This window comes from Rhineura floridana, chromosome 11 (genome assembly GCF_030035675.1).
Source record: "Rhineura floridana isolate rRhiFlo1 chromosome 11, rRhiFlo1.hap2, whole genome shotgun sequence".
Classification (NCBI taxonomy): domain Eukaryota; kingdom Metazoa; phylum Chordata; class Lepidosauria; order Squamata; family Rhineuridae; genus Rhineura; species Rhineura floridana.
Genome location: NC_084490.1, coordinates 40,811,547 through 40,837,271, shown reverse-complemented (window position 1 = coordinate 40,837,271; position 25,725 = coordinate 40,811,547). Strand labels below are relative to the sequence as shown.

At 45.6% G+C, this 25,725-nt stretch overlaps 1 protein-coding gene and 1 long non-coding RNA gene across 3 annotated transcripts in view; one reads left to right on the top strand and one right to left on the bottom strand.

The window, feature by feature from the left end:
* LOC133366586 (G protein-activated inward rectifier potassium channel 1-like) overlaps positions 1–24,126 on the top strand; it is a 26,720-nt gene extending 2,594 nt beyond the window's left edge. The window contains exons 2-3 of the mRNA XM_061589842.1: positions 15,846–16,062; positions 23,522–24,126. Coding sequence (XP_061445826.1) covers positions 15,846–16,062; positions 23,522–24,126 — 822 coding nt within the window. The remainder of the gene's footprint in view (positions 1–15,845; positions 16,063–23,521) is intronic.
* LOC133366587 (uncharacterized) lies at positions 22,676–25,725 on the bottom strand. Of its 2 annotated transcripts, none has more exons than XR_009758451.1 (2): positions 25,490–25,725; positions 22,676–24,122 (listed from the first exon to the last, which is right to left on the bottom strand). It is a non-coding gene; the product is annotated as an uncharacterized LOC133366587 (long non-coding RNA). The 2 variants fall into 2 exon arrangements; XR_009758450.1 differs by lacking the exon at positions 25,490–25,725 and adding an exon at positions 25,297–25,363.

Genomic DNA, 25,725 nt, shown 5'->3' with positions numbered 1-25,725 from the left:
TAATATACCCAAGCACTCGTATGCAAAAATAAATAAATAAATGACATATTGCAGGTTTGTTAATATTATTGGCTTCTTACAGTAATCCAGATGTTCATTCTTTCCCAATCCACATACCTCTGAAAGCCAAAACCTGACCCATGTTCCTTTTAGAAGAAAATTAAGCCGATGTTGTTTTAAATGAAAGCATCAATAGAAACTCTGGCCTTTCTTCATTTAACTTGTTATCTTCTTAACAGCTCTAACATCCCAAATTCTAAACAACCCCATTTCTACCTCAGGGATTGTAACATGTTTCCAGAGTCTTGTCAATCCTATTTTAGCTGCAACCAAGAAATATCTAATAATGCCCTGAATTTCCCTCCTTTACGTTATTTTGAATATTCTCCAACAACAGAGCCTTTGAACCATCTAAGCGATTATAAGCTATCATGATATGAATAATCCATAAGATCTCTGCCCAAGACATTCTCATACATGGACATCTCCACCACATATGAATATAATCTTCCCCTTTCTTTCACATTTTCATCAACATTCCTTATTCTGATCCTGTAATCTTCTTTAACCTTGTGTGCATGTGTGTGTGTAATACCACTTAGAAATAACTGAATAAGACTTCATTCAGTGACAAATAGAAAAGGCCATCCTATAATTCCAAATATAATGCCAAATTTAATATATACCAAGTTCCTTTCCCCATCCTTCCATATAACTGGCATTTTTAGGATCTGTAATACACAAATTCTTATAGATCCTGAAGATCATTCCCTTCCTATGCATTTTCTTAAAAATCTGGTCTTCACAAGTTGTTGTTGACCTCCTAAAATACCTGTTGCGTATTTCTCAGAAATGTAGTAGGTTCAATCCAGACATAGGCTGCAATCCTATGCACACTTATCTTGGAATAAATCCTATTGAATTAAGTGGGGCTAACTCCTGGGAAGAGATGCATAGGGAGTATGTTGTGAGTTAGTTGCTCTTTGATCCTACTGAAATCGATAACCAGTTAGTTGTGGCTTAAATCTCATTAATTTCAATGGGAACTAACTACAACTAACTTAGGCTGCAGTCGTAACCCTACTTACCTGACAGTAAGCCCCACTGAATTCAAAAGGACTTATTTCTGAGTAGTCAGGGTTAGATTGCATGGTTAGTTGTGTGAGCTCCTGCCAAGAGGAAAGGCGGGATATAAATCAAATAATAAATAAATAAATAAATAAATAGTTGGGATCCAACCCTTTGTCTTAACTTGTAAGAACTGATACAATCAGCAATCTCTTTCCTTATCAATTTTTTTCATTTTACAGGCATCACTCCTTTCCCCCCATTTAGGGAAAAAGATCCATCAGAATGCAGCTCACCAGGAAAAAGATTTTTTTTTTTAAAAAAAAAAAGTTAGTTGGACACAAAAATTTTGAAATTTACCCCAAGTTCTTGCAAGGCTCCATTAAGAATATGGTGTTGCTATTTTATCTTCTTTTTTTCAGCTGACCATTGAAGGTTTTCCAAGGGGACCCTGGGGTATTGATTTAATTCTCTTCACTGTGGCTCCCTTTTTCCAAGAAACCCACTGAGCAACTAGCTGTACTTGACAAGCAGTATAATATACTAGGCAGGCCTAGCAGGCCTTCACTAACAGCTTCACCAATGTGAACTTAGCTATTCTACAATGTTGATTCAGCCACACCAAATCCAAACCTAGCTCTGAGATCTATTCTTGCTGGAGGCTGGCATTTTAGGGAGGGGGATCTGTGGCTAGCCAGCCCTGGTTCCTCTTGGCAAGAGCTCACCCTGCTGCTGTAGCCCAGCCGCAAGAGTAGGAAGCGCCTCAAGCTGTCACTCGCATTTCGCTGCTGTCTTCGCAAGTTCCTACATCCGTGGAACAAGCCGTTCTCTGACATGGCTCAAATCCAAACCCAAGCGCTTTGACTATCAAAGGCAATCCCTGCTGGACCGTTGAGCACTACAGACTTTTGACAGATTATACCAGCAGAAAGGCACTTGAGGGTCATGGTGCTCAGCACCTAAGCAGGCATCCAGGCGCTTTCACCAGGGTTGATTCCAACAGTTGAGTCTGAAGGTCAAAAACAGGACAGCGTGCATTACGCAGCGTACAGAAGAGCTGCTGCCTATCTGTCACAAAACAGCACCCTGAACATTTCTGCTTGAATTTTATTGTAAAAATCAAGTCTCTGGTCCCTACTATAACAGAGAAAAGTTTAAAATGTGTGCCTTATCTTTTATATCATCTCGGAAGAGCCTAAGAAGGTGTTGGGGCCCCCTGCTGCAACTTAATTTTAAACAGATTAAGCCTCAGAGTTTGTTAGGGCTGTTATATGTGGAAAAGGTGTTTATGAACATGTGCCTACTGCCATTCTATCACCTCTGTGTAACCATAGCCAAGCCCCCATCCATCTGGGATTAGCAAACAATGAGTACTTAATTTCTATACATAAATTATAGGAACCCAGAGGTGCTGGGACCCAGGCAGGATACAATCGCTGCCTTCAAAGCTGATCTTTCTAATCCTGAGTGTGTGAGACTTCTGTTGAGGGAAAAAATATTTTGCACATGCTCAGAGGCACTCCAGACAGACAATGTGGAAAAAGTTGATAGATTCTTTTTCTTTCTTGTTCATAGCCTGAGAACTTGAGATCAACCAATAAAATTGATGGACATTCATTTCAGGAGATAACAAAAGGCAGCACTTCTTGGTATGCAATTCATTGATAGAAATTTGCTGCCACGAGAGGTGGCGACAGCCACTGGCTTGAATGGCTTTTATAGGGGATTCAGTACATTCATGAAGGCTAAATCTATTGACAGTTACACTGTTGTTGTTGTTACTCGTTGTTATGTGGCTTCAAGTCGATTTTGACTTATGGCGACCCTATGAATCAGCGACCTCCAATAGCATCTGTTATAAACCACCCTGTTCAGATCTTGTAAGTTCAGGTCTGTGGCTTCCTTTATGGAATCAATCCATCTCGTTTGCTCTTCCTCTTTTTTTCCCTTCTGTTTTTCCCAGCATTATTGTATTTTCTAGTGAATCATGTCTTCTCATGATGTGTCCAAAGTATAACCTCAGTTTCATCATTTTAGCTTCTAGTGATAGTTCTGGTTTAATTTGTTCTAACACCCAATGTATAATAATAATAATAAATTTATTATTCACCCTTCACCATCAGGTTCCAGGGTGGTTATAACAATTTAAAATTCTATTTTAAAAACAGCCACAGTTCAATGGAACCTCCACGTTCAGAGACACTGAATACCAGCCGCTGGAGAGTAATGCAGGAGATAGCTATTGCCTTCCTGCCCTGCTTGTGGGCTTCTTGCAAGCACCTGACTGACCACTGTGGGAACTAGGAGCAGAGCTTGGAAGTAACTAGTTACAAGTAACGAATTACTTGTAATTCATTACTTTTTTGAGTAACGAGTGGGTAATTCCTTTACATTTTGATTGTAATAGAACTAGGAGTAATTTTACTACTTTTGTGGAGTAATTGTAACATTTCCAGAATTACTTTGGGGCATTACTTGGGGGGGGGAGCAGGAGAAGTCTTCTGCTCCTCTGATTTGTGGATGAAAATCATGTGCCTCAAACTGGGCTTCTGTGCACTGTCGCTCTTTCCTCATGCTCTGTGGATGGGTAGGAGGCGACGAGGGGAGAGTGAGACAGGGTGGAGTGAACAAAACAATTATTTTAAAAAATGGATAGTGGTGGTGAAGAATGGAGCGGAGGGAAAAAGGATCCTGAGGTCAAGAACATGGATAAAGGAGGAGGCAGCAGCAGAATGGACAGAAAGAACTGTGGAGGTGAAAGGTGACAACGTGTGTGTGTGTGTGTGAGAGAGAGAGAGAGAGAGAGAATACTGTGTTTGCACTTGGCACACAAAGTGGCCTCCACCACCCTCTCTGGCTACTGTGCTGCATTTGCAGTATTTTAACCTTTTTGCATCTCAGGGGAAAATGTTTGCTTGAGTGAGTGTCCCTTAGTTGGTGGCAGGGCAGGGTCTGGGAGGTGGTTAAGTGAGAGAGATTATGCTTGCTGGCTGGCTGAGTGGGGGGGCTGCACTTGGTTTGACGTGCAAAGACCTGAGTAGTGGCCTCAGCCTCCCTCCGCACCACCCTTACCAGTGGAGAGATCACCATTGCTATCTTATGAATAAAAATAATTATTCTACTACCTCTGTATGTGTTTGTTTATTTTTAATGTTGTTTTAGGCTACTTAGATGTGCAGCAGCCAAGGCCAGCACCTTGTAGGCTTTTTTTTTTAAGTAACTGAAATGTAATTGTAGTGATCACTTTGGAGGAAACGTAATCAGTTACTTTCAGAGCAATTGTAATTGTAATGGTGATTACTACTTTTTTGGGCCATGTAACTGTAACTGTAATTTATTACTTTTCAAAAGTAATATTCCAAGCTCTGACTAGGAGGCCATGCTAAACAGCCCTTTGGTCCAATGCAGCTGAGCTTCTTCATGTTCTGAGGCGGGAAGGGGGCCGGAAGTCCTAGCCAGTGCGGGAGCCAGGCTATTGGTAATATCCTTATTACTTCATTTACTTCCAAATGTGGCAAATGTGCGTTGCGAGAGGGGGGACTTTCTCCTCCTCCTGCTAAATGGGGCCCGGGATTACTCTGCCTGAAAGTCCTCACCCTGATGGCACAATCGGTCTCCCAGGCTCGCCTCGGAGGTCTCGTTGTAGCGACAGCGTCGCGGGTTTTTCTTCCCCAGCTCCTCCCCGCGCGAGGGCCATGCGGTGATCCTGCGGCTGCAAGACCGTCAGTCGACGACGCCGACGCCCCGCCGCTTCTCCCACACCTGATTAGCAAAGCGGCTTTCTCTGCTGAACGAGCCAGACCGCGAGATAAGGCTTATCGCGCCGCCGCCTTCGGGCTTCTTTCCGTCTTCCGAAGGCCTCTCAGATAAGCAAGCCTTTGCCGGGGTTTTATTGCCGCGAGAGAGGGCCTTCCCAGCCAGCACGCCCGTGCCCCGATCGACCCCTCCTGGAGACGAGCATCCGCTTCCTTCCTTCTTCGGAGGGAGGCGGTATTGGCAGCCGTTACATGACAGCAAGGGAAAGCCATCAAAAGGGCTTCTGCTCGTAAGAGCTGCCTCATGAATTACGTTCGGCAGGCCGCAAGCTGTTGAGATCCCCGCGCAGCGTCGCCCGCCGGGAGCGGAGAGCTAGGAGTACTGGAGAACGAAGGAGCTCCAGAATATGCCTCATAGGGCGGAGCCCAGCAGCAAACTGCTGGGAGTGACGAAAGGGAACGAGAAGGAAAGATGAAGAAAATGCGTACTTCTCGTTATTAAAATGAGATCCAAGTTTCTAGCCCTTATTGGCTGGAGGAATGTGTTTGTGAGAGAAAGAAAGAAAACTACGGCTTTCAACCAGTTAAAGAATTTGCCTCTTAGCCAAACATTGCAGATAGCCCTCTTGTCTTGACCAGATAAGGGAGAGGGGGGAATGTATCCAGAAGGACCAGTTTATTGGAATGCGTCTAAGAGGTCACAAAGAAGTGGGCAAAGTGTTACAAGTATTTTTAATTATTTTTTTTCCAACATATACATCACAACTAAATTCAACCTATGGTATAACTTGTACATTACCAAAGGCTTAAACTGTTCTTAATCGACTGATTCTCTCCAGAACATTTTTTCTCATCTTCCCCCTTACATATTTTTCTTTTTGAAACCCATTTGATACACATACAAGAACAGATCTTAATTACGAATAGCCAAACAAATCCGCTGTTAATGTCCCAGGTGTTGCAGGTGGGTGAGTTCTCTCCCCTTGCTTTGATTGAGGTGGGTGATGAAGCAACCCCATAGTGCACAAATGTCATCTATGCAGTTGGGGTTTTAGGAAACCCTAATCCATTTGGTGCCAAAGCAATTGACCATACTCCTTTAGTTTATACCATTCCTGAACAATATTTTCTTTTGTAGACTGCACAGTGGAAGCTAGCCCATTGGGGCAGATGGAGCATCGCCCCACCATCCTCAATCTGCCCTCAGCCAGCGCCCACACCATCACCTGCCTGCCTTCTTCCTTACAAGTAGTCCAGGGAGTGGCACTGTCTGCCAGCTTCGCCCCTCTTTGTCTCATTGTTGTAGAACTTAGCAGGGAAGAGGATGGGGAGAAAATTAGAATTAGTTGGCTCCGCCTATCATTGGCTTCTCTGCCTTCTGCCCTTCCAGTCCCAGTGGGCACCATCCACCACTGGATTGCCATTTCCTTCAAAACTTTCCATCAAGCTGAAAGATTTAAAAACAAATGCACCTTTCTCTGTTCTTCGGTCCAACCTGAATCTTTTTACACCAGGCATCCTATAATCTAATTTAAAACTACAATCCTGTGCACACCTACCTGGTAATAAAGCCCACCGAACATAGTGGTGACTACTACTGAGTAAACACCTGTACAGTTGGGCTGTATATATGTATAATATCTTCTCCATTCCGTTAAAAAAATTACACTGTGTGTGTGTAAAGGGTGTTTATGCATGTGAACATGGTGTGTGGGTGTGATTTGGCCACACCCACTTAGAGCACTGGTATTGCTTGCAGCCCATGGAGGAGCGGGAAGGTTCTTCATCATATTACAGTTTGTAAACTAAATCTTTTATACTTTGTTCTCCCCACTCACATTTTTTTTGTTTGCTTAGGATCCTGCCTGACTAATAGTTTTGATAAACTGCAATGGCTGTACACTTATGTGTGTATCTTTAGCTGGTCTTAATAAAGGAATGACCCTAGTGTTGCTTTTTTAATCAATTGATTAATCGATTAAACCAGCAGGACTTGCAACAAAATGTTGCAGTGTGGAGTGTTCCTATTCTGGGTTCCAGGATGCTGCATTCCATTCCCACTCTCTCCCCCTCCAGTTTTCTGATACCACTCCTTCCTAATAGATAGCATATGGCCACTGAGCATGCTCAGTCCACATTGGATAGTTTTTTTGGGGGGTGCTCCCTTAGGATTGTTTCCATTTTTTCTACTTCTGCAAACCTTGGAGTTCTCCAAAGCATGCAGATACCTCCCTATTGATCCTTGTAGCTATGTTTTGACTACATATCCCAGTGGTGGGGAATCTCTGGCCCATGGGCCAATCTTGGCCACCCAGGGAGTCCAATTTGACCCACCAGGCTATTTCCCTCAAACCACACCCACCTGTCTATCAGCTGATATCCCATGCTCTGCATTGGCTGCGGGTGCCTCCAACCAACTTCTCTCAGTGAATTAAATATGTAAAATAATTAAAAGCATCCCTGAAAGTCACACCTTTGGCCCCAATGCCTGTATCACCATTGAGTATCACCACTTCCTAGAAGGTGTGGGTAATCTGGCCTTCAAGATGTTGCTAAACTACAACTCCCATCAGCCCCAGCAAGTATGGCCAATGGCCAGGGATGGTGAGAATTGTAGTTCAGCAACACCTGGAGGGCCAAAGGTTCCCCACACCTATCCTAGAGGTACTAATGCCTCATCTCACTTGTTTGTCTTTTGTGATCATGCAGAACATGCAGATACATGCAAAAACAAAAATCTCTGCAGTGCTTGCTCAGTTATTTGCTGATGGGAGTTGTAGTCCATAACACCTGGTCCAAAACACCTCCAAGTTCCTGGAGGCTCCTTATACCACCTTCTCACTCCCATAGTCTCCTTCTCATGTCTCAGTAACTTCTGCCATGCCTTACCCTATTCTCTGTTCCTCAGGGCCAAACTCCCCGTGATAATGAGTCACGCATAGGGTTGCCAGGTCTCCGTTTTTTGGCCGGAGTTTCAGGGGAAAAGGGGCCGTCTCCGGCCTCCGACAATACTTTGCTTAAACTGGATGATCTTTCATTGGCCGCCTTCCCGCCCTTTGTCATTGAGGCAGGGAGAGCTGGTGCCGCCGGGGCCGGGCTCTGTCTTCCCAGGCAGCAGCCTGCCTTGGACAGGGGCGGGCGGGAGCGGCAACGAGGGGCTGGCCCTGGGCGCGCGAGGTGGGCGCTGCTTAAAAGGCCAGTCCGGCGAGCGCGGCGCTGTCATTCTCCCTCCTGCTGTGGGCGCGCTGGGCGGGAGTGGCCGCGATGGAGCTCGACAGTGGCGGCGGCGGCGGCCGCAGTGTCTCTGGCTGGGGAGCGCATCGCGGCCGCTGCCGCCCAGCGGCACCCACAGCACGAGGGGTGAAGCGGCGGGCGTCCTCGGGGCTAAGAAGGAGCCGGCGTCCACTGCTGCTGTGGGTAGCAGGCTGGAGAGAGAGAGAGAAAGACAGAGAGGCTGGAGAAAGAGAGAGATGCTGGAGAAAGAGAGATGCTGAGAGAGAGAGAGAAAGACAGAGAGGCTGGAGAGAGAGAGAGAGAGAAAGAGAGAGATGCTGGAGAAAGAGAGATGCTGAGAGAGAGAGAGAGAGAGAGAGAGATGCTAGAGAGAGAGAGAGAGAGAAAGAGCGATGCTGGAGAAAGAGAGAGAGAGAAAGAGATGCTGGAGAGAGGGAGAGAGAGAGAGAGATGCTGGAGAAAGAGAGAGATGCTGGAGAAAGAGAGATGCTGGAGAAAGAGAGAGATGCTGAGAGAGAGAGAGAGATGCTGGAGAGAGAGAAAGAGAGAGAGGCTGGAGAGAGAAAGAGAGAGTTTGGCCCTAATCCTCAGTTTCTTACTATTTCCTCTGGATAATTGCACTGCTGGAAACGGACAGAATCATCATGTAATTGGCTTTTCTTGACAGGATGTGGGAGTGAGATTGAAATGACAACAAATAGGAATGTGTGCCATTGTTCCATTTTTCTGCACATTTCCCATCTCCCCAAAGCAGCCTTCCCCAACCTGGTGCCTTCCAGATATCTTTGGGCATACAGCTGCCACCAGCTAACATCTGGAGGGCACCAAGCTGGGGAAGTCTGCCCTAAATTGTCAGCTGCTTCAGGTCTATCAGATCTAAGCATATGGTCACCCTGTTGTGGGAAAGTTCCCATTAAACTGACTCGTGTTGTCTCATTAAGTCTCTAATGTGGCAATTTAAGCGAACAGACCTGATCTTGTTCTGGGTTTTGGACTTCCAGCAGGGGCTTAGACTAGAAGGACTAAAAGGCCCCTTCTAGCTCTGTGATTCTATGCTACATGTAAGTGTGTGTGTGTGTGTGTGTGTGTGTGTTACACACAAACACACAGGCACACACACAAGCATACTTTTTTTCTTTGATCAATTTTGCTTAGAAAAAAAGTGTCTTGTTCTTGTCAGTTGACTTCCTTTTTTATTCTTTGTATGTACTTAAACAAGCTGGTCTGTTTTAAAAGAAAAGCTTGGTGGTGTTTGTGAGAGCCCACGAAAGAGCAATTTCAGGTAACTGCCACAGCCAAATGGTTAAGAATTGGCCTTATGACATAATGTGTACTGGCTGGTCTCTACAGAATTCCAAACACCATTTCAGACTTAAGACTGCCATCTATTATCCCAAAGGCAGCCAAAGTAGCATCCTCCAGATATTGTACTAAAACTCCCATGAGCCCTATCCTGCTTGGCCAGCAATCACAATAAAGTCCAAAAACTTGACTGCATCTGTTTAATTATATGCATGGAAATGGAAATGGACTGCCTTCAAGTCGATTCCGACTTATGGCTACCCTATGAATAGGGATTTCATGGTAAGCGGTATTCAGAGGCGGTTTACCATCTAAGGCTAGTACTCCCCACCTGGCTAGGGCCTGCTCAGCTTGCCACAGCTGCACAAGCTAGTCCCTTCCTTGTCCGCAACTGCCAGCTGGGGGAAACGGCTCCTTGCGACTATGCACCTTGCCCACAGGTGGCAGGGCACATAATCCCTGAGCCACTCACTGTGGGGGTGATCTTTAGCTGGCCCTTGACATCCAGGAGACATGAGCGGGGATTTAAACTCATAGACTCTGGACTCCCAGCCAGGCTCTCCTCCCCACTGTGCTATACCATCTGTTGCATGAGCATACAGTTAACATACAACTGACTTCATAGCACCATGCAGATAACAACTGGCTCATTCTGCATTAGCATAGCTGCTGCAAGCACTCTTAGTTCATTTTTACAAGATAGTTCAACATGCTATCTTGTTCATTAAAAAAATGTATTCATTCCTGACTTTACTTCTTACCACTTCTCCAGGCTGTAAAAAATAAAATAAAACACCTTCCACTTTCCTTTTTTGTATCTTTAATTCAGTTGTTGTTGTTAATGTGCCTTCAAGTCAATTTCAACTTATGGTGACCCTATGAATCAGCGACCCCAATAGCATCTGTCATAAACCACCCTGTTCAGATCTTGCAAGTTCAGGTCTGTGGCTTCCTTTATGGAATCAATCCATCTCTTGTTTGGTCTTCCTCTTTTTCTACTCCCTTCTGTTTTCCCCAGTATTATTGTCTTTTCTAATGAATCATGTCTTCTCATTATGTGTCCAAAGTATATGTGTCCAAAGTCAGAGGAAGGCAATGGTAAACCACCTCTGAATACCTCTTACCATGAAAACCCTATTCATAGGGTCACCAAAAGTTGGGATCGACTTGAAGGCATTCCATTTCCATTTTCCATCCATACTCCCTAAGATGGTGAGAAGGAATGACCTTGTCACTTCAGCTGGACCTCTTTTAGGTAAGATTTCTATTTTAATTTCCAATCAGAATTTTTTTTTGAATGGTATGCTGCACGCAAGCGTGGTTGATACAATGTATCATGCTTCATGATGTCACTAGGGCCCGCCCCATGATGTCACTAGGGCCCGCCCCATGACATCACTAGGGCCTGCCCTGTGATGTCACCAGGGCCCACCCCGTGACATCACTAGGGCCCGCCCCATGACATCACTAGGGCCAGCCCCCATTTTCTCAGGTTTTTGGATGGTTCCAACCTGGCAACCCTAGTCAAGCAGAGTTTTCTACTAGATATTTTCTTTTTTCCTTTTACAAAGTGCAGCTGTGGAGGCTGCAGTCTTCCACAGAAGACCCAAAGGGAGAGGGGAGGACACCTCTCCCCTCCGATTTCCCCCACTCCCCTGAGCTGCTTTTCTTCCTATAGGGTGAAGAGATGCAAGTATCCCCATGTTGTTAAAGAAACACTGGGGAGAAACAGCCAGTGACTCAGTGTTATTGGAGTTTGGCCCTTAGACTCTGGCCCTCAACTCCTTTACGTCTCGTACTTCGAAGCATTTCCTGAACTATCCTGGCTTCACCTTATCTATGCCTAGGCTGCTATCTGCCTCTCCTTCACAGGGCTCATTCATTCCTGGCCCCCATCTTGTGCCTCTTAAGCTGGGGATACAAAATCTCAGGCCCAGGGATCTAAAGCAGCCCTCCAGGCCTCTGCCTGATCCTCAAGACTGTTTCCCCAGCCGCCCCCCTCCCTTACCAGCCCGGCTCCACACCTTTCTTGATCACATCCATACCATGCATTTAAAGCACATGACTTCCCCCAAAGAATCCTGGGAACTGTAGTTTAGTCATCACAGAGCGACAATTCCCAGCACCCTTAACAAACAACAGTTCCCAGGATTCTGAGGGAAGCTACGTGCTTTAAATGCAAGGTGTGGATGTGACCCTTGAGTGCTTTTTTTCCTCTGGAATGCGTCCTTGGACTGTAATAATGCCTTGTGCTTGCCTAGATGGAGCTGTGTGTGGAAAGCTCTGGCTTCTTATTTGTGAGATATGGGGCCCTTCCAGATGACTTCTTTATTGAGCATTCATTGTGATACGTTCATTCATCATAACATGTTGATGATTTAATGAGAGCATTCTGATTTCTTTGCAGGGAGGTTAGATTGGGTCAAAGCAGGTGTTATGCAGCAGATTTCCCTGCACTTCCCTTGTCACAAAAAGCCCAGTCAATGGGGGAAGTGGGTTTGTTGCACAAGGCCTGCCAATCAGCTATAATTGCACAGCCTGAACTTGCCGAAATTTGATTACCTTCATCCGGTAGGTTATATTCCAGCCATGCAAAAGCCAGAGGTTTCAGAACACACACATACCCACACGCGTCTCTCTATCCTTCATCCAGGGAAGCGAGAGCCACTGGCACAGGTCAAAAACACATTCCAGCCAGGCTAAAGCACCTGAGAAGGGTGTGAAGGAGGGCCCAGAAGGGGGGGGGTGGCCTGTTGGCATTGTGAGAATGCACCTCAAATGAGGTTTCCATGTCTGGAGAGAGAGAGAGAGAAGTCCTCCAGGATGCTAGACTGTACCTGCCCTTTGCTCCTCTGCTAATCTTCCTTTCTGTAAAATGATACTCTTAGGGATGCTGACCACACCTGCCAACTCTCCTTCCCGCTTCTTCTCCATCTCTTGGAGAGAGGAGACCTCTTTGCTTTGTCTCTTTCACCTGTAGCATGAGGCCAAAGACCATGCCAGGGACTTGCGCCTCCAACATAGCTAGTTAGAACTAGGATCCCTTTCTTATCTGTTACGTATTTCAAGAAAGTATTTATTTATACTTCATTTATTTATAACAAATAAAATAATAAAATAAAGTAAGCTTCTCTTATTTTACCAAGTCTGAAGCCTCGGTGATTGTAGCAAGAGTAAAGTAAAGTGACACACACTCTCAATCTGCTGCTGCTGCTGATTTGAAACCAAACTCTGCTAACAAGGTCTGGGGAGAGCCCCAAAGGCCATAGAGAGAGGCTCTGGGGGGTGGGCTACATTCGGGCTCTGGGCTTGAGGTTCGCCACCCCCTGTGCTAAGGACAGAAACAGGCTGGGATGCCTTGTGTCACTCAAGGCACGTTTTTCTTTTATTATTAGCATTATTTTATTTGCATTATTTAAACATGATACTATGAAGCCATTTCTAGAAATGGCTTTAATCATTTCATTTCCCCCATCTCATTGAGGGGGGCATCATGGGGCAACAGCTCCGCTTGCCATTCTCTTTGCAGCTTGTCGGAAGGTTTCTGCTGTCAATTGTCAGCCTTCAATGGGGCCTCTTTTCTGGGAACGTTTTGAAAAGCCTTCGACTGACCGCCATTCTTGCCTGCTCTCATCAGCCACTGGGAAACTGGTTCCCTTGGGGGTGTGTGGAATAATAATAATTAAAGGATCCTCGGCCATTCAGGCCCATCCCATCCCATTTGGTTAGTGGATGACTTGCTCAGCGTTTAGAGTAGGAACTGGGATTGACATCTTCCTTAATAGAGATATCTCCCAACAATGACCAAAGGAAGGAACACATGTCTAGTTAATGCAGGTCAGCAAGACACGCTTGTGCTTTTCGTAGCAATGAGAGCAAAATGAAGAGAGGTTTGGAAGTAGATTGCAGGGTTTGGAGGCACCCAGACCAGCCGATTTAAGCTTCACGAGATGCCTCTTGCTTATACTTGACCAAATGTTTTGCAATCGCTCTCATATATCTCCGCTATTGTTCTGCCCCTTCATCAGACATATTTTTTTTCTTTTTACATTTTTTTGAAGCTGATTTGGCCCATATCTACTGTCAACACTGTGCTAATTTTTCTGCTAATCACCAGAAATGCACCAGACAGCAGCAGTGTCTGCATTTCCCCAACCCCCGAGCCACCACAATCCAGGGAGAGAAGCATCCGGTTTGTATGTGCAAACTGGCCCTGTGTTTCAAGAGATTCAGACATCAATCATACATATGTCAGTCAACCGTGACAAAAGTCCTTCTCAGAGACTCGGGTTCTCCACGTGTGCTTTTTATTGTGCATTCTTGATGCTTTGTTCTCATGATGATATTGGGGTGGTAATACATGATCCTGATTTCAAGATTGTTTGCACCTGTAAAAGTTTCAGGGCAGACATACAGCTTTGTTTTCAGTCAGTGCACATTCTGTAACTTCTTACTGAGATCCTGTAACTTTTATACTACAATTGTTCCTTTTTGTTTGTTTTGTTTGACCTGCTTTTGTTGAGCTATAGTGCAAGAGTGCCCTTTTGGGCAGCAATAATCAGTGGAGACTTTCAGCACTTTGGGCAGCTCCTTGAAAGTTCAGACAAAAACCTGGAGCGGATTCACTGCCCCACTGACATTGGCGCCACCAGTTTCCACTGGCAATAATATGGTGTCATTTGGGAAGCGTCACAGAACAACTAATCAAGCGGAATGATGTGTGGCTGGTTCATTATAAATCCAACACTAATGCACTGTTATTGTGTCAATGACATATTGCAGAATATACCTGCAAAGCAACCCACCAGCCTTGAGGGGCCCTTCCTGCAGGTACACAACAATGAATGAGAGCCAGTGAATTATCTCTCCTGAATCAGGAGTTGCCTGTCAAAAAATAGCAAGTTCCAGAACTGTAGCTACCTATTGAGGGAAAACAAACATTGCAGTACTTAATTAGCATAGCTGGGTATCCCTCCCTACTATTTACATGTATGTTTGTTTTTCTATATTCAAATATGTATGAATGTATTTAATCCCACTCTTTAAGCAAAGAAGGCTCCCAGAGAGGCTTGGAAAGAAAGAAAAAGAGCCCCTGCTCTCAGGCTTACAATTTTAAAAGGCACAACACAAAAGGAAAATGCATTGGAAGGGAGGAGGAAATAAGCAGAGATTTTTAGAAACACTGTTTAGTACATAGTTAAGGACAGGATTCAGTTTGCAACTAATATTGACGTCCTTTGAGTAACAGAGGCATAAAAACTGCCCACCATTTTAATTTCCCACAATGCCTTCTGCTGTGGCATTGCACCAGCTAGCAATTGTGGGGAATTAAAATGGCAGCTCCAAGCCACACATCACAGTACTGCTGCTCCCTCCCTCTACTGCCACTTGGTAAACCCAGGGCCCGCCATTGTAGAAGGGAGTCCAGCAGGAGGCACTTTGCCAGCCTCCCCACCCAAGCAACATGGAACTGGCCCTGAAGAAGAGGGCACACTGACATCACCACCCCACACGCCCCAGCCTTAAATGGTATTGTAACTACAGTAGTGAAAGGTACCGAACAGGGGGTGTTTACATCGTGCTTGAGTTGGCTTCTTCTTAAAACCACACTTTTGTTATTCTGTGCAAGACCTTTGGAAGACAGGTGCTGATAGACTGTCAGGTCCCAGGGTGGGGTGGGGGGAACAAAGAGGAGCTGGGCTCTGAATGGCTGATGGCACACAGAGGTCCACTCAGCAGGATTTCCCCTGCCCCCTCCCCTTTGGAGGAGGAAATGTGAACCAGGCCTCTGTCTGATTGGACCACATGGAATTCCTGATCCACATCATCCAACTGGAGAGCGGAGGGGGAGTTCACTCCTCCAGCAAGTAAGCATAGCGCTAGCCCCAGATGTGTGTACAAAAATATATTTGAGGCTAAGAGATTTTGTATCTGTCTATGTTTTATTATTATTTTTATAAGCATACAAGAGTAGTAGAAAAAAAGAACAATAAAGAAAAATTATGATACAATCTCTCCTAGCAAAAGAAAACAATAAACATGTGTACCAGTTATTACATGAAATTCCAGAGTATTTCATAATGTTCAGAAGCAGAGATTTCATAATGTTCCCAACGGTGTTTGAGGATTTATGCTTTCCTGCAGTTTAGTTATTACACTTGTATATGATTTTTTTAAAAAACCGCCTCTTATCTTTCACCAAAATAATCGTAAGACTGTCTACCTTCCCTAACTTTAATCATACTGTGGGTCATATCACACTCTTTACATTATTATTGACTGGCCTCAGGATCTCGGGTCCAGATCTTCCAGACCAAAGTCCAGCTGAGCACAGGGTCCTACTCTAAACTCTCTCTCACCTATAATTCTGATTGAGCCCCAGCAGTTTGCAAGGTGCTCCATACAACACATTCCGAAGTCTTCATTGTTTTCCTGCTGCAAGGTTTGTTCTGAAGGCGCTGGGACTTCTCTCTGTTTTGCCTCTAGTCCCGACAGACGCCAGAAGGTGAATTCCTGCCACTCGACCAATGCGAGCTCGATGTCGGATTCGGAACTGGGGCCGACCAACTGTTCCTCGTTTCTCCTCTGACCATCTGTCATGAAATCAATGAGAAGAGCCCCTTTTTTGCCCTCTCGCAAAGATCGCTAAGGAGCGAACAGTTTGAGATCGTCGTTATCCTGGAAGGGATTGTCGAAACAACAGGTACAAGACAGAATCTGGTGCCTGATAATAATCATCATATTTCCCATTTATGTAGTGCAAGGATGGAGGACCTGCGGCCTTCCAGATGTTGCTGGACTCCAACTCCCATCATCCCTGGCTATTGGCCATGCCGGCTGGGGCTGATGGGAGTTGGAGTCCAGCAACATCTGGAAGGCCGCAGGTTCTCCCTTCTTGATGCAGTGCTTTTGAGTGTTCAAAGCACTTCACGGGCATTATCCAGGGTTGTCATTCTTAACTTGCAGAGTTGTTTGTTGGTCCTTCTATTTGCAGAATTGTAAGGCGGTCATAGTACGTCGGTGTAGTATCCACGATACTGCCGATGTGGAGACTGAGTCTGAAAAAGAGTGGCTTTCTTGAGGTCACCAAGCAATCATACAAGAGTCAAACCAGGGACTTCTTGATTTGCATCTTGGTCTCTTTGCCACTACGCAACACTAGATCTGAGTGTCTTCAGGGATCTAATTCTCAGGAGGGAGGTACTGGGGACTGACTTGCTTGAAAGCCATGGCCTCTCTATTAGAGGCCCTGTAACTTTGGGAGTGGTTTAGATTTCTGAGGGGACTTCCCCTGATCCCAGCGTGTCATACTACTCCAAGGAAAATGTAGATGAGGAGGCAACGTGGACTGCTCCCAATGGCAACTGGTGCCCATTGGGACTGGTAGGGCGGAAGATAGGGAGCCCAAGAGTAGTTGGAGCCAGAGCCAATGACAGGCAGAGCCAACTAACTCTAGTTTTGCCTCCATCCTCCTCCCTGCTAAGTTCAGCAAGGGCAACGCTGACTCTATGGAGGAGGAAGTCGACAGCCAGGACCACCCTGTGGACTGGATGTGAGAAGCCAACAGGTGGGGGCTGTTTAGCCCCCACTGGCTGCTCCACTGGGCGAGGAGGAGGCGCCTTCAGCACCTCCTTCTGCTAGACGCCACCCTCGGAGCTGCCAGAAACAAACAAAACACCCATCCTTCACTTTTGGTCCTGCCAAAAACTTACCCAGGCTCTGCCAGCTCTCCAAGAAAAAAAAAATTCCCTGGCTTTGCCCCGTGAATCTGGTGTTTTCAGAATCGCAAGCTGTCGATTGCCACTCTGCTCCTGCTCTCGGTTCCCAAGCAGAGAAAGCCCCAGCAAAAATAAATAATTAAATTTGATAACAATTCCCCCCCTCTTAACTTTCTTGGGTGCCCCCTCCCTGAACTTTTCGGCCTGCTACAGGCCTGCCCTGGCCTCCCGTGCGCATACCAAAAAAACTGGGACACCCTAGTTGCAGGGATAGGAGAGCATTCCCATTCCTCTGTGCGCTTAGCCTGCAGGCTATCTGCTTCACAGGGAAGAGTCTAGCAAATGTGACTGCTGCGGAGAGATTAATGATGTGAGTTCCCCTTCTGGCACTACAGTAATGAGCCTCTATACTGTAGCCTATAGAAGGAGATTGGAGACAAGTGGATTTCTTCTTGCTTGCTTGCTTCCTTTAAAGAGGGAGACACCCTATGCTTTTGGGGATAGGGAAGCAAAGGACAGCCCACATATTTCCAGGGTGAACCTGAGCCAGCCCACCCCAGGTGTCAGCTCCACAGTCTGCCAGCTCAGCCCCAGGACTTGCTTTCAAGTTCTGCTAGTCTCCCCACTGCAGCTGCTCTTTGAACGCTGCTGTTACAGCAGCTCTAAAACAAGAGATAGGATCTCCTGGGCGAGTGAAATGTTCTTCCACTGGTATATGCCCACGTTTTGTATCCAGTCTGATGAAACCAAAGGGCCGTGGCTCAGTAGCAGAGCATCTGCTTTGCACGCAGAAGGTCCCAGGTGCCACCCATGGCATCTCCAGGTAAGGCTGGGAGAGACCCCTGCCTGAAACCCGGGAGAGCCGCTGCCAGTCAGTGCAGACAATACTGAGCTAGAGGGACCAGTTGCATTAAAGGGACAGAGCTGATTTCCTAGTCCTTACATATTTATTGTCTCATATAAGGACTATCCCTACTTGGCCTTTGAAAAGTTTTTCTGGCTGGTGCTGGCTAGATGGTGGGGATGCTCTAACTCTTGGGCTTTCCTGCAGGGCAGATGTGTGGGAACTGTGGCCCTCCAGCTGTTGCTGAACTACAACTCCCTTGCTTGCTGGGGCTGATGGGAGTTGTAGTTCAGCAACAGCTGGAGGGCCACAGATTCCCCTCCCCTAGAGCAGGGGGGGAATGGACTAGATGGTCTATAAGCCCCCCTCCAATTCTATGACATCATCCTATGACATCTCTAATGCTATTACATTAGTGAGGGAGCACTCAGGTGAATGAATCCTTGATAATATGGATGATACTGTTGGGTCCCATTAAGTTTAAACGGAGCAGAAGAAGGAAAAGAGCTGGTTTATTTATTTGTTATATTTTTTTTGTCCCACTCTTCCTCCAGTGAGGTCAGAGCAATGCACATGGTTTTCTCGCCCACCCCCTGCCCATTTTTGCTTCACAACAACTCTGTGAAGTAGGCTAGGCTGAGTGTGAATCAGCAGCCCAAGCTCACCTGTGGCTGAGCAGGGATTTGAACCTTGATCCAAGTGCAGCAATTAGCCAATACACCACACTGGCTCTCCGGGAACAGTGAATATATCAAGAATACAGCAGAAATGCAACCAAAGAGACCATTTGCTAGGCACAAGGTTTGCCTGCAATCTTTATCCAAGTCCTGAAAAACACACTTCCATCATCTGAATGTCAAAGCAAGGAGAAGCACAACTAAACGTGTAGATAAATTCCAGTTCAGCAGCCCTTGCAGTCATCTGAAACAGATTATATATTAATTAATTAATTAATTACATTTATACCCTGCCTTTCTTTTCATGATAGAAACTCAAGGCTGCTTACATATGGTTCCCAGGCGGTCTCCCATCCAGGCACTGACCAGACCTGATCCTTCTTAGCTTCAGCAGGGAGCTGGCCTTACATGCCTTCAGACCATAGCCTGAGACCTGGGATATATTGGTAAAATGTAATCAGGATATTTTCAATGTTTAAGTGAGGTGTGAGGTTCCTCTGGCCCACAGGCTGGATGCAGACTCTGGGCTTCTCAGGCCTTCTCTAGGACACTTCCTCTCTTCCTCAGAACCTGTCCTTCACTGGCCTGCTCGTCAAAGGCTTTTGCCTGACTGGGATGTATCCTTGAAAGGTGATGATGCCTCTTCTTTGACTGGATGGAGGATTGAGAAATGGGGGCAGGGTCAAAATCTCTGGCTTTCGAGGGCCAGAGTGGCATAGTGGTTTGAGTGTCGAGCTAGGACCTGGGAGACCAGGGTTCCAATATCTACTTAGCCATGAATCTTGCTGGGTGACCTTGGGCCAGTCACGGTCTCTTAGTGTAACCTACCTCACAGGGTTGTTGTGAGGATAAAATGAGGAGAGGGAGGAGAACCATGTACGCCACCTTGAGCTCCTTGGAGGAAAGATGGAAATAAATGTAATAAATAAATAACATTTTGTATGGCTGAATGTAGCCTACTGTACAAAGAGTAAGAATCACATCTGTTACTCCACCCACTTTTTGCCTCTGCTCCCCCCCCCCCCACTGACAACACACCACATACCCAGAAAGGTGACTCCTGAAGGAATATGGCCCTCAGGCTTCCTCAAGGCTGGTTGAAGTTATTTTTACATGTAGTTAGAGAAGATGGGGGCAGTTAGGGCTTAACACTGCTGGGAAAGAAACTAGATCACGGTACATGTGATCCCTTGCAGGTTCTTAAGGGCCAAAAGAAATGAATTTGCAAAGATTCAATGAATAACTTGTGAACTTTTTTCTCCAAAACGAAACAGAACATTAAATAGAACACAATTCTGTATGGTTCTCAACTTCCAAATACTTAAAAGATCATTGTCCATGGCTCCTTTTTTTGGCAAATATCTTTGGAGTCAACTGAAAGTTCTTTTCTTCAGTCTTCAGGAGATTAATCACTCTGTCCTGTTGCTCTGAACCATTGCAGTTCCAGCTAGGCCAAGAAAGTCCATAGGTTCAGAAATGGAAATGGACTGCCTTCAAGTCGATTCCGACTTATGACGACCCTATGAAGCGGTATTCAGAAGGGGTTTACCATTGCCTCCCTCTGAGGCTGAGAGGGAGTGACTGGCCCAAGGTCACCCAGTGAGCTTCATGGCTGTGTGGGGATTTGAACCCTGGTCTCCCAGGTCGTAGTCCAGCACCTTAACCACTACACCACACTGGCTCTCCCCGTAGGTTCAACAAGGCCCTTAATCAAGGGGTTAAAGGCCAACTAAACAGTAGCTTCCCCAGCAGCCACTCGCAGGACCACCTTTTTGCTCCACACTTGCTCCTTCCCCTTTTCAGACCAACTAAACAAGATTGTGGGGGCTACATACACGCCACACATTTAAAGCGCATTTCCCCGCCCCTGAATGAATCATGGAACCCGTAATTTGTTAAGGGTGCTGGGAATTGTAGCTCTGTGGGGGTAAACTACAGTTCCCAGGATTCTTTGTGGGGGGAATGTGCTTTAAATGTGTTTTAAATGTGAAGTATGTATGCAGTCCTTGTCTCCTAAATGCTAGAGCATAGTGGGGTCAAACAAGGGAGAAGCTTCTCTCTGTTATTCAGAGGATGATCCTCATACTTTTCAAAACCAGCTCTGGGGCTCAAAGAAAGCCCCGAACATCCAGGGAGATGGAAAGGTTTTTCCAGCCATTTCTGTCAATGTACATTGTGTGTCTGTCTGTGAACATTCTCCATTAATCTTGCAATATTCAGACTCTCCCAGCTTAAAAGCTGTTAAAAAGGGTTAATGGAACGTGCATAAGCCTATCTAGCTAAGTCAATAAAGACTGCTAGGAGACTGATTGTCACCAGATGGAGCAACAGGTTATTTGTTACCTCTATGGGAAACAGAACTGATGGATGAACCCTGCAAATGTAGCTCTTACTCTCCCCCCCTCCCGCCCTCCTATAAAACCATATGCTGTCCTTCTTGTCTCTTGGTTGCAGAGATGCTAGTCATGATTTGTTCCCACTGAAATCAGTGCCATGACTAATTTGTCCCATTGATTTTAGTGGGGCTAATTTCCTCTGGGTCCAGCCCCATAGGTTCTAACCATAGCTGCTTAGGGCAGCTTTATGGGGAGGCTTTTTGTGATATTGCTGCAAGAGGGCCTAAAATGGGCTAAGGGTCTGTCTGTGTACGTTGCAGTTCGACAGGAGCACAGAACGTGGTTTGGGGCTCAGAATTCAGCTGTCTTGAGAGCCTTAATTTCTTTCTTTGTTTAAGCAAACTTCTAGCCCTAAGGCGATGAAGATACATTGAAAGCATGTAGGCAATGCCCTGCTGGAATCAGAAGCCAGGGAGGTGATTAAACAGATCCTCAATGACTGGGCAGGGGGGAGGGGCAGGAAGAGAGAGAGATTTCATTGCTGTTCATAGCATTTTGCCCTCCTTATCCAAAACTTGGCAGAATCAGAATAACAGTGCAATCCTGTGCGTGTGTCTGCTCAGCAATATGTCCCACTAAGTTCAATAAGGCTTACTCCTAAGTAAATATGTATCAGATTGCAGCCTAAATTATAGCAGATAGTAAAACAACAATGCAAAATAAAAGCACATATCATGTAAAATGAAAGTCTTATTTTATGCTGCCAGTGTCTGTTGAAGACTTTCTCATTCAACAAGCCCTATAGGTGGAGATTTTTATCCCAGTCAGTATTTGTACTGGATTTGAAATTGTTTTGACATATCTAATGGCTTGTAAGAGTTTTTATACAGTGAAATCTCATTATAATGCAGGAGTCGGGGGGCAAAAGATGTGTCCACATTGTAGAGGTTCTGCATTATAATAAAAGCACTTCCTGTCTTTTACTCAGGGGACATAATGATACTTGCAGTATACCCAAATCCTCAGTACAGCGAGCCACGTTAGAATGAGCTTCCACTCTATGTGCAATTGTTTGATGTACATTTCGAGATGCTTCATAAGAAGCAATTTGTAAATGAAATATGTAGATAAATATACAAAATAAGAGCTGACAATATGCAAAGAGGCAATATTAAAATATGCTTGATTTGCATAATTTATACAGATCACCAAACTGAGCAGAGTTTTTTTGCTTGTTGTTCTTGTTAATATTGTTGTTATATATTTTTCATCTTGGAGCACAGACTGCTCAGAAGAGACTTCTGTTTTTTCTAGCTGAAATGGCCTTTAGGCAATTGCATAGGCAATGCTAAGAATGCTTTTATCACTCCAATCCAGAGAACCACAGAAGAGACAGAAGGTGCTTACACACTGCTGTACCAATGGATAATGCCAAGAGCATAAACTGGTGCATAGTTTTCCATGCGGGGATCTAAATGGGGGGCTAAATGTGCTTATACAGGTCTTTCCAAGTTGCTGCATGCAATTTTACTTACACACAAGTTTTTGCACACCTAGTATAGTAGAGTCACACATACAAACTGCATTTGCTGGGTCAGGGAATTTGCCCCTAATGTATACATTTATTATTTTTAACGCTGTGAATATAGTCAATATAGTATGTGATACACTAATAACTTTATTTTATTTCCATCTAATCTCAGATGACATGGGAGACATGTATTTTCCCTTTGCCAAGAACTCAAGCAGTTTTAACACTACAGATCATCAACCACTTATTATTTATTGCCATAGGAAATTATAGCATCCAGGATGCCCTTCTGAGTGTGGCTTCTCTTGGCACTAGCAGCTCATGTTAGTGGTGTCTTCTCTAATAGCAAGAAAGACAAATGTTGGAACAGGTAGTTCGTGGATTTGCGTAATGTCTTTGCACAGAGGCAGGAAACAGCTACCTTGGTTGTTTTTTAAGAGGAAGACGGGATGCTGCTGTCCAAATGTCCCTTGCGAGAGTGACATTTGCACAGGAGTTTAGCTGCCAAGGGAACTAAGGGGAAGGTAGGCCCCAGATCTCAATGGCAGCTGGAGAAGGCAAGCAAGGAGCTCAGCGGGTCTAAGGCTGTGGAAGGTTCAGTGGATGTAAACAGGAGCAACTGATCAGGAATCTAGGAACAGGAGTTCAAAGGTCAATGTTGTAGGTGACAAGGTTGGGCATCTGCCAGGGCCCCCAAACCAGCAGAGGGTCCATAGCCCTGACAATGCTTCCATTTCCACTTTGCACAAAATATCCAAGAAGATCAGATACAGCCTAAGAGAAGGTGCAGTTTGCTTCTCCCCGCTCTTCCTGGTTTCAGGGTGGTGTGGGGGCACTGAGGGTACCATACCAAAGATTCTCCCCCCCAAAAAATCCTCAAGCCAGAATTGGAGAGGGGGCTCAAGGAAACCCTCTGGATGCCCCAGGTGGGATGAATAAGAGGAACTGTCCAGCACAGGGCGGGGGGTGAGTGGAACTGTGTTTTTCCATGGCACCATCCAGTATTTTGAAAATCCAGCCATACTGACCCTACCATACATTCTCTTGTTCTCTTAGGAATGACCTGCCAAGCCAGGACCTCCTACACAGAAGACGAAGTTCTCTGGGGCCACAGGTTCCTCCCTGTGATGTCGCTGGAAGATGGCTTTTTCCGTGTGGATTATTCTCAGTTCCATGGAACTTTTGAAGTCCCAACACCCCCCTACAGTGTGAAAGAACAAGAAGAGAACCTCGCTCTCCCATCACCTTTGAACACCCCTACCGGGAGCAACAGAAGCAGAAGGGAAAAGATCTGCTCCCTTGATTGCCTGGATATTTTTGAAGAGAAGAAGAGCAGGCTTCCCAGCAAACTCCAGAAAATTTGTTCTGGGAGGGTGGATCTCCAGCGAGGGGTCCTAAGTCTTTGTTCCAGCAATGTTGAGAAGGCATGCAGCACTGGAGACCTCCTCAAAATCCAGCAGATCAGCTCAGTCTGCAGCACAGAGGACAGGGTGGGCGAAAAGATGATGTTGACAGCCTTCAAAACCAGATCGGAGCTACTGGCTCGGTCCACTGGAAACCTGGAATTCCAGCAAAGGCCAGCCTTACACACCTTGGGAGTGAGATTAGATGATAACTTGCCTGCCAAGCTACGGAAAATGAACTCCGGGCACTTGTCCTAAAGAGAGGAGCAGCCAAAATGAGACCCAGTTGCATTTTAAACTTCTGAATTTCTCGGGTTACTACTGTGAAGATCCCTGGGCTATGCCCATGCGCTAGCAATGCCAATCCAATTTCAACTAGAATTAAAAGCAAACAGCTTCAACCCACAACCAATTGTAGTTATGTAACAGGGGGGTTGGTTGGTTGGTTGGTTGCATGATGGTATGAGTAAGGGGGGGGGAACTCTTGCAAGTACTGTTGATATGCCCCACCCCTTTTCCTATTTTTAAAGCACATCCATTTAGCACCATTTCCTCTGACTCCCCCTTTAAAGAAACAGAAGCAATTATTGTATAACAAAAGTACCTCTGAGTATGTACAGAGTGCTGCTCCCTCACTGCTAAGCAACTGCAGCATGTCCCTGAACACTTACGGAGCCAAGGCACACAGCATGGCCTCCTATATACGCCTGAGACCCGGCACTGCCCACATCTGTCAGGAGCTGTCAGTGCTAGAAGCAGGAACCCACAGAATGGTATACTGTTGCCCTGGAGGGGTCACCACCACTGATAAGGCCTTGTCTCTGGTAGACACATGCCTCACCTCAGAGAATACTTGCAAATATTATACACATAGACATTAAATGAACACAATCCATATATGTATGTTAAAAAGCACACAACACTATAGAAAACATCATTCTTATAGATCAACATGGCTTCCTTTGCTTTTTATGTGCCTCGAAGATTACTGAATTTAGTGTTTCAGAAGCAAGAGGAAGTTGATTTTCTATCAACTGAAGAGGTACTTTACTTGTCGAGGGCCACATGCCCTCTGACCACTAGGTAATACTACTCAATTTGGCTTCACTTGACAATTTTTTTTTTGCCTAGGATACCATTTTAAATGAATCTCTAGCTTTGCTCATATGAAGACTGCAATGCTCCTCTCTATTCCGCCTAACAAGGAGCCCGTGTGTTTTGCTTAAGGCTGGGTAACTGCTGGATTTAATATTGTTGAAAATGGGGGCCCGCCGTTGCTTCTTTGCCCCAGAATCCTAGGAGTAACCTGCAGCACCTTGCAAAGATGAATCCAATCAAGGTTGCAACCCCGTCTTAAGATTGAATCGAGATGCAAACTTTTTGACTACAACATGAAACCACCATTTTTCCCCCTTCTCCCCCCCCCACCTTGCTTTGCATAGCATCTGGCCTGATGAAGAGGTCTGGAGAACTTGAAGGCTTGCTCCCTGCTCTGCGACATTTTGGTTGGTCTTCCTAATAAAGGTATTGCCCAGCTGTGAATTTTGGAACAGTATGGAAAACAGGGGAAAGGAAAGTAAAAGAATAAAAGGGGGTGCGGTGAAGGTGAGAAGGAATTCACCTATTACAAAGCAAACAGACACTCTTATCTGAAATATCGGTCCTTCCTCTTGAAATCAATAGAGCATCTGGGTCAAAGGTGTTAAGACATTGGTGATCTGTGGTCAGATAGCCATCTGTTTAAACCAGAGGTGGGGACCTTCAGGCCTGGCTGCTGAATGCAGCAAGTCTCTCCATCTATCCCTCTGGAACGGGCCTAGGCCACCCTCCTCTCACCCAAGCTACTATGCTCTCAGC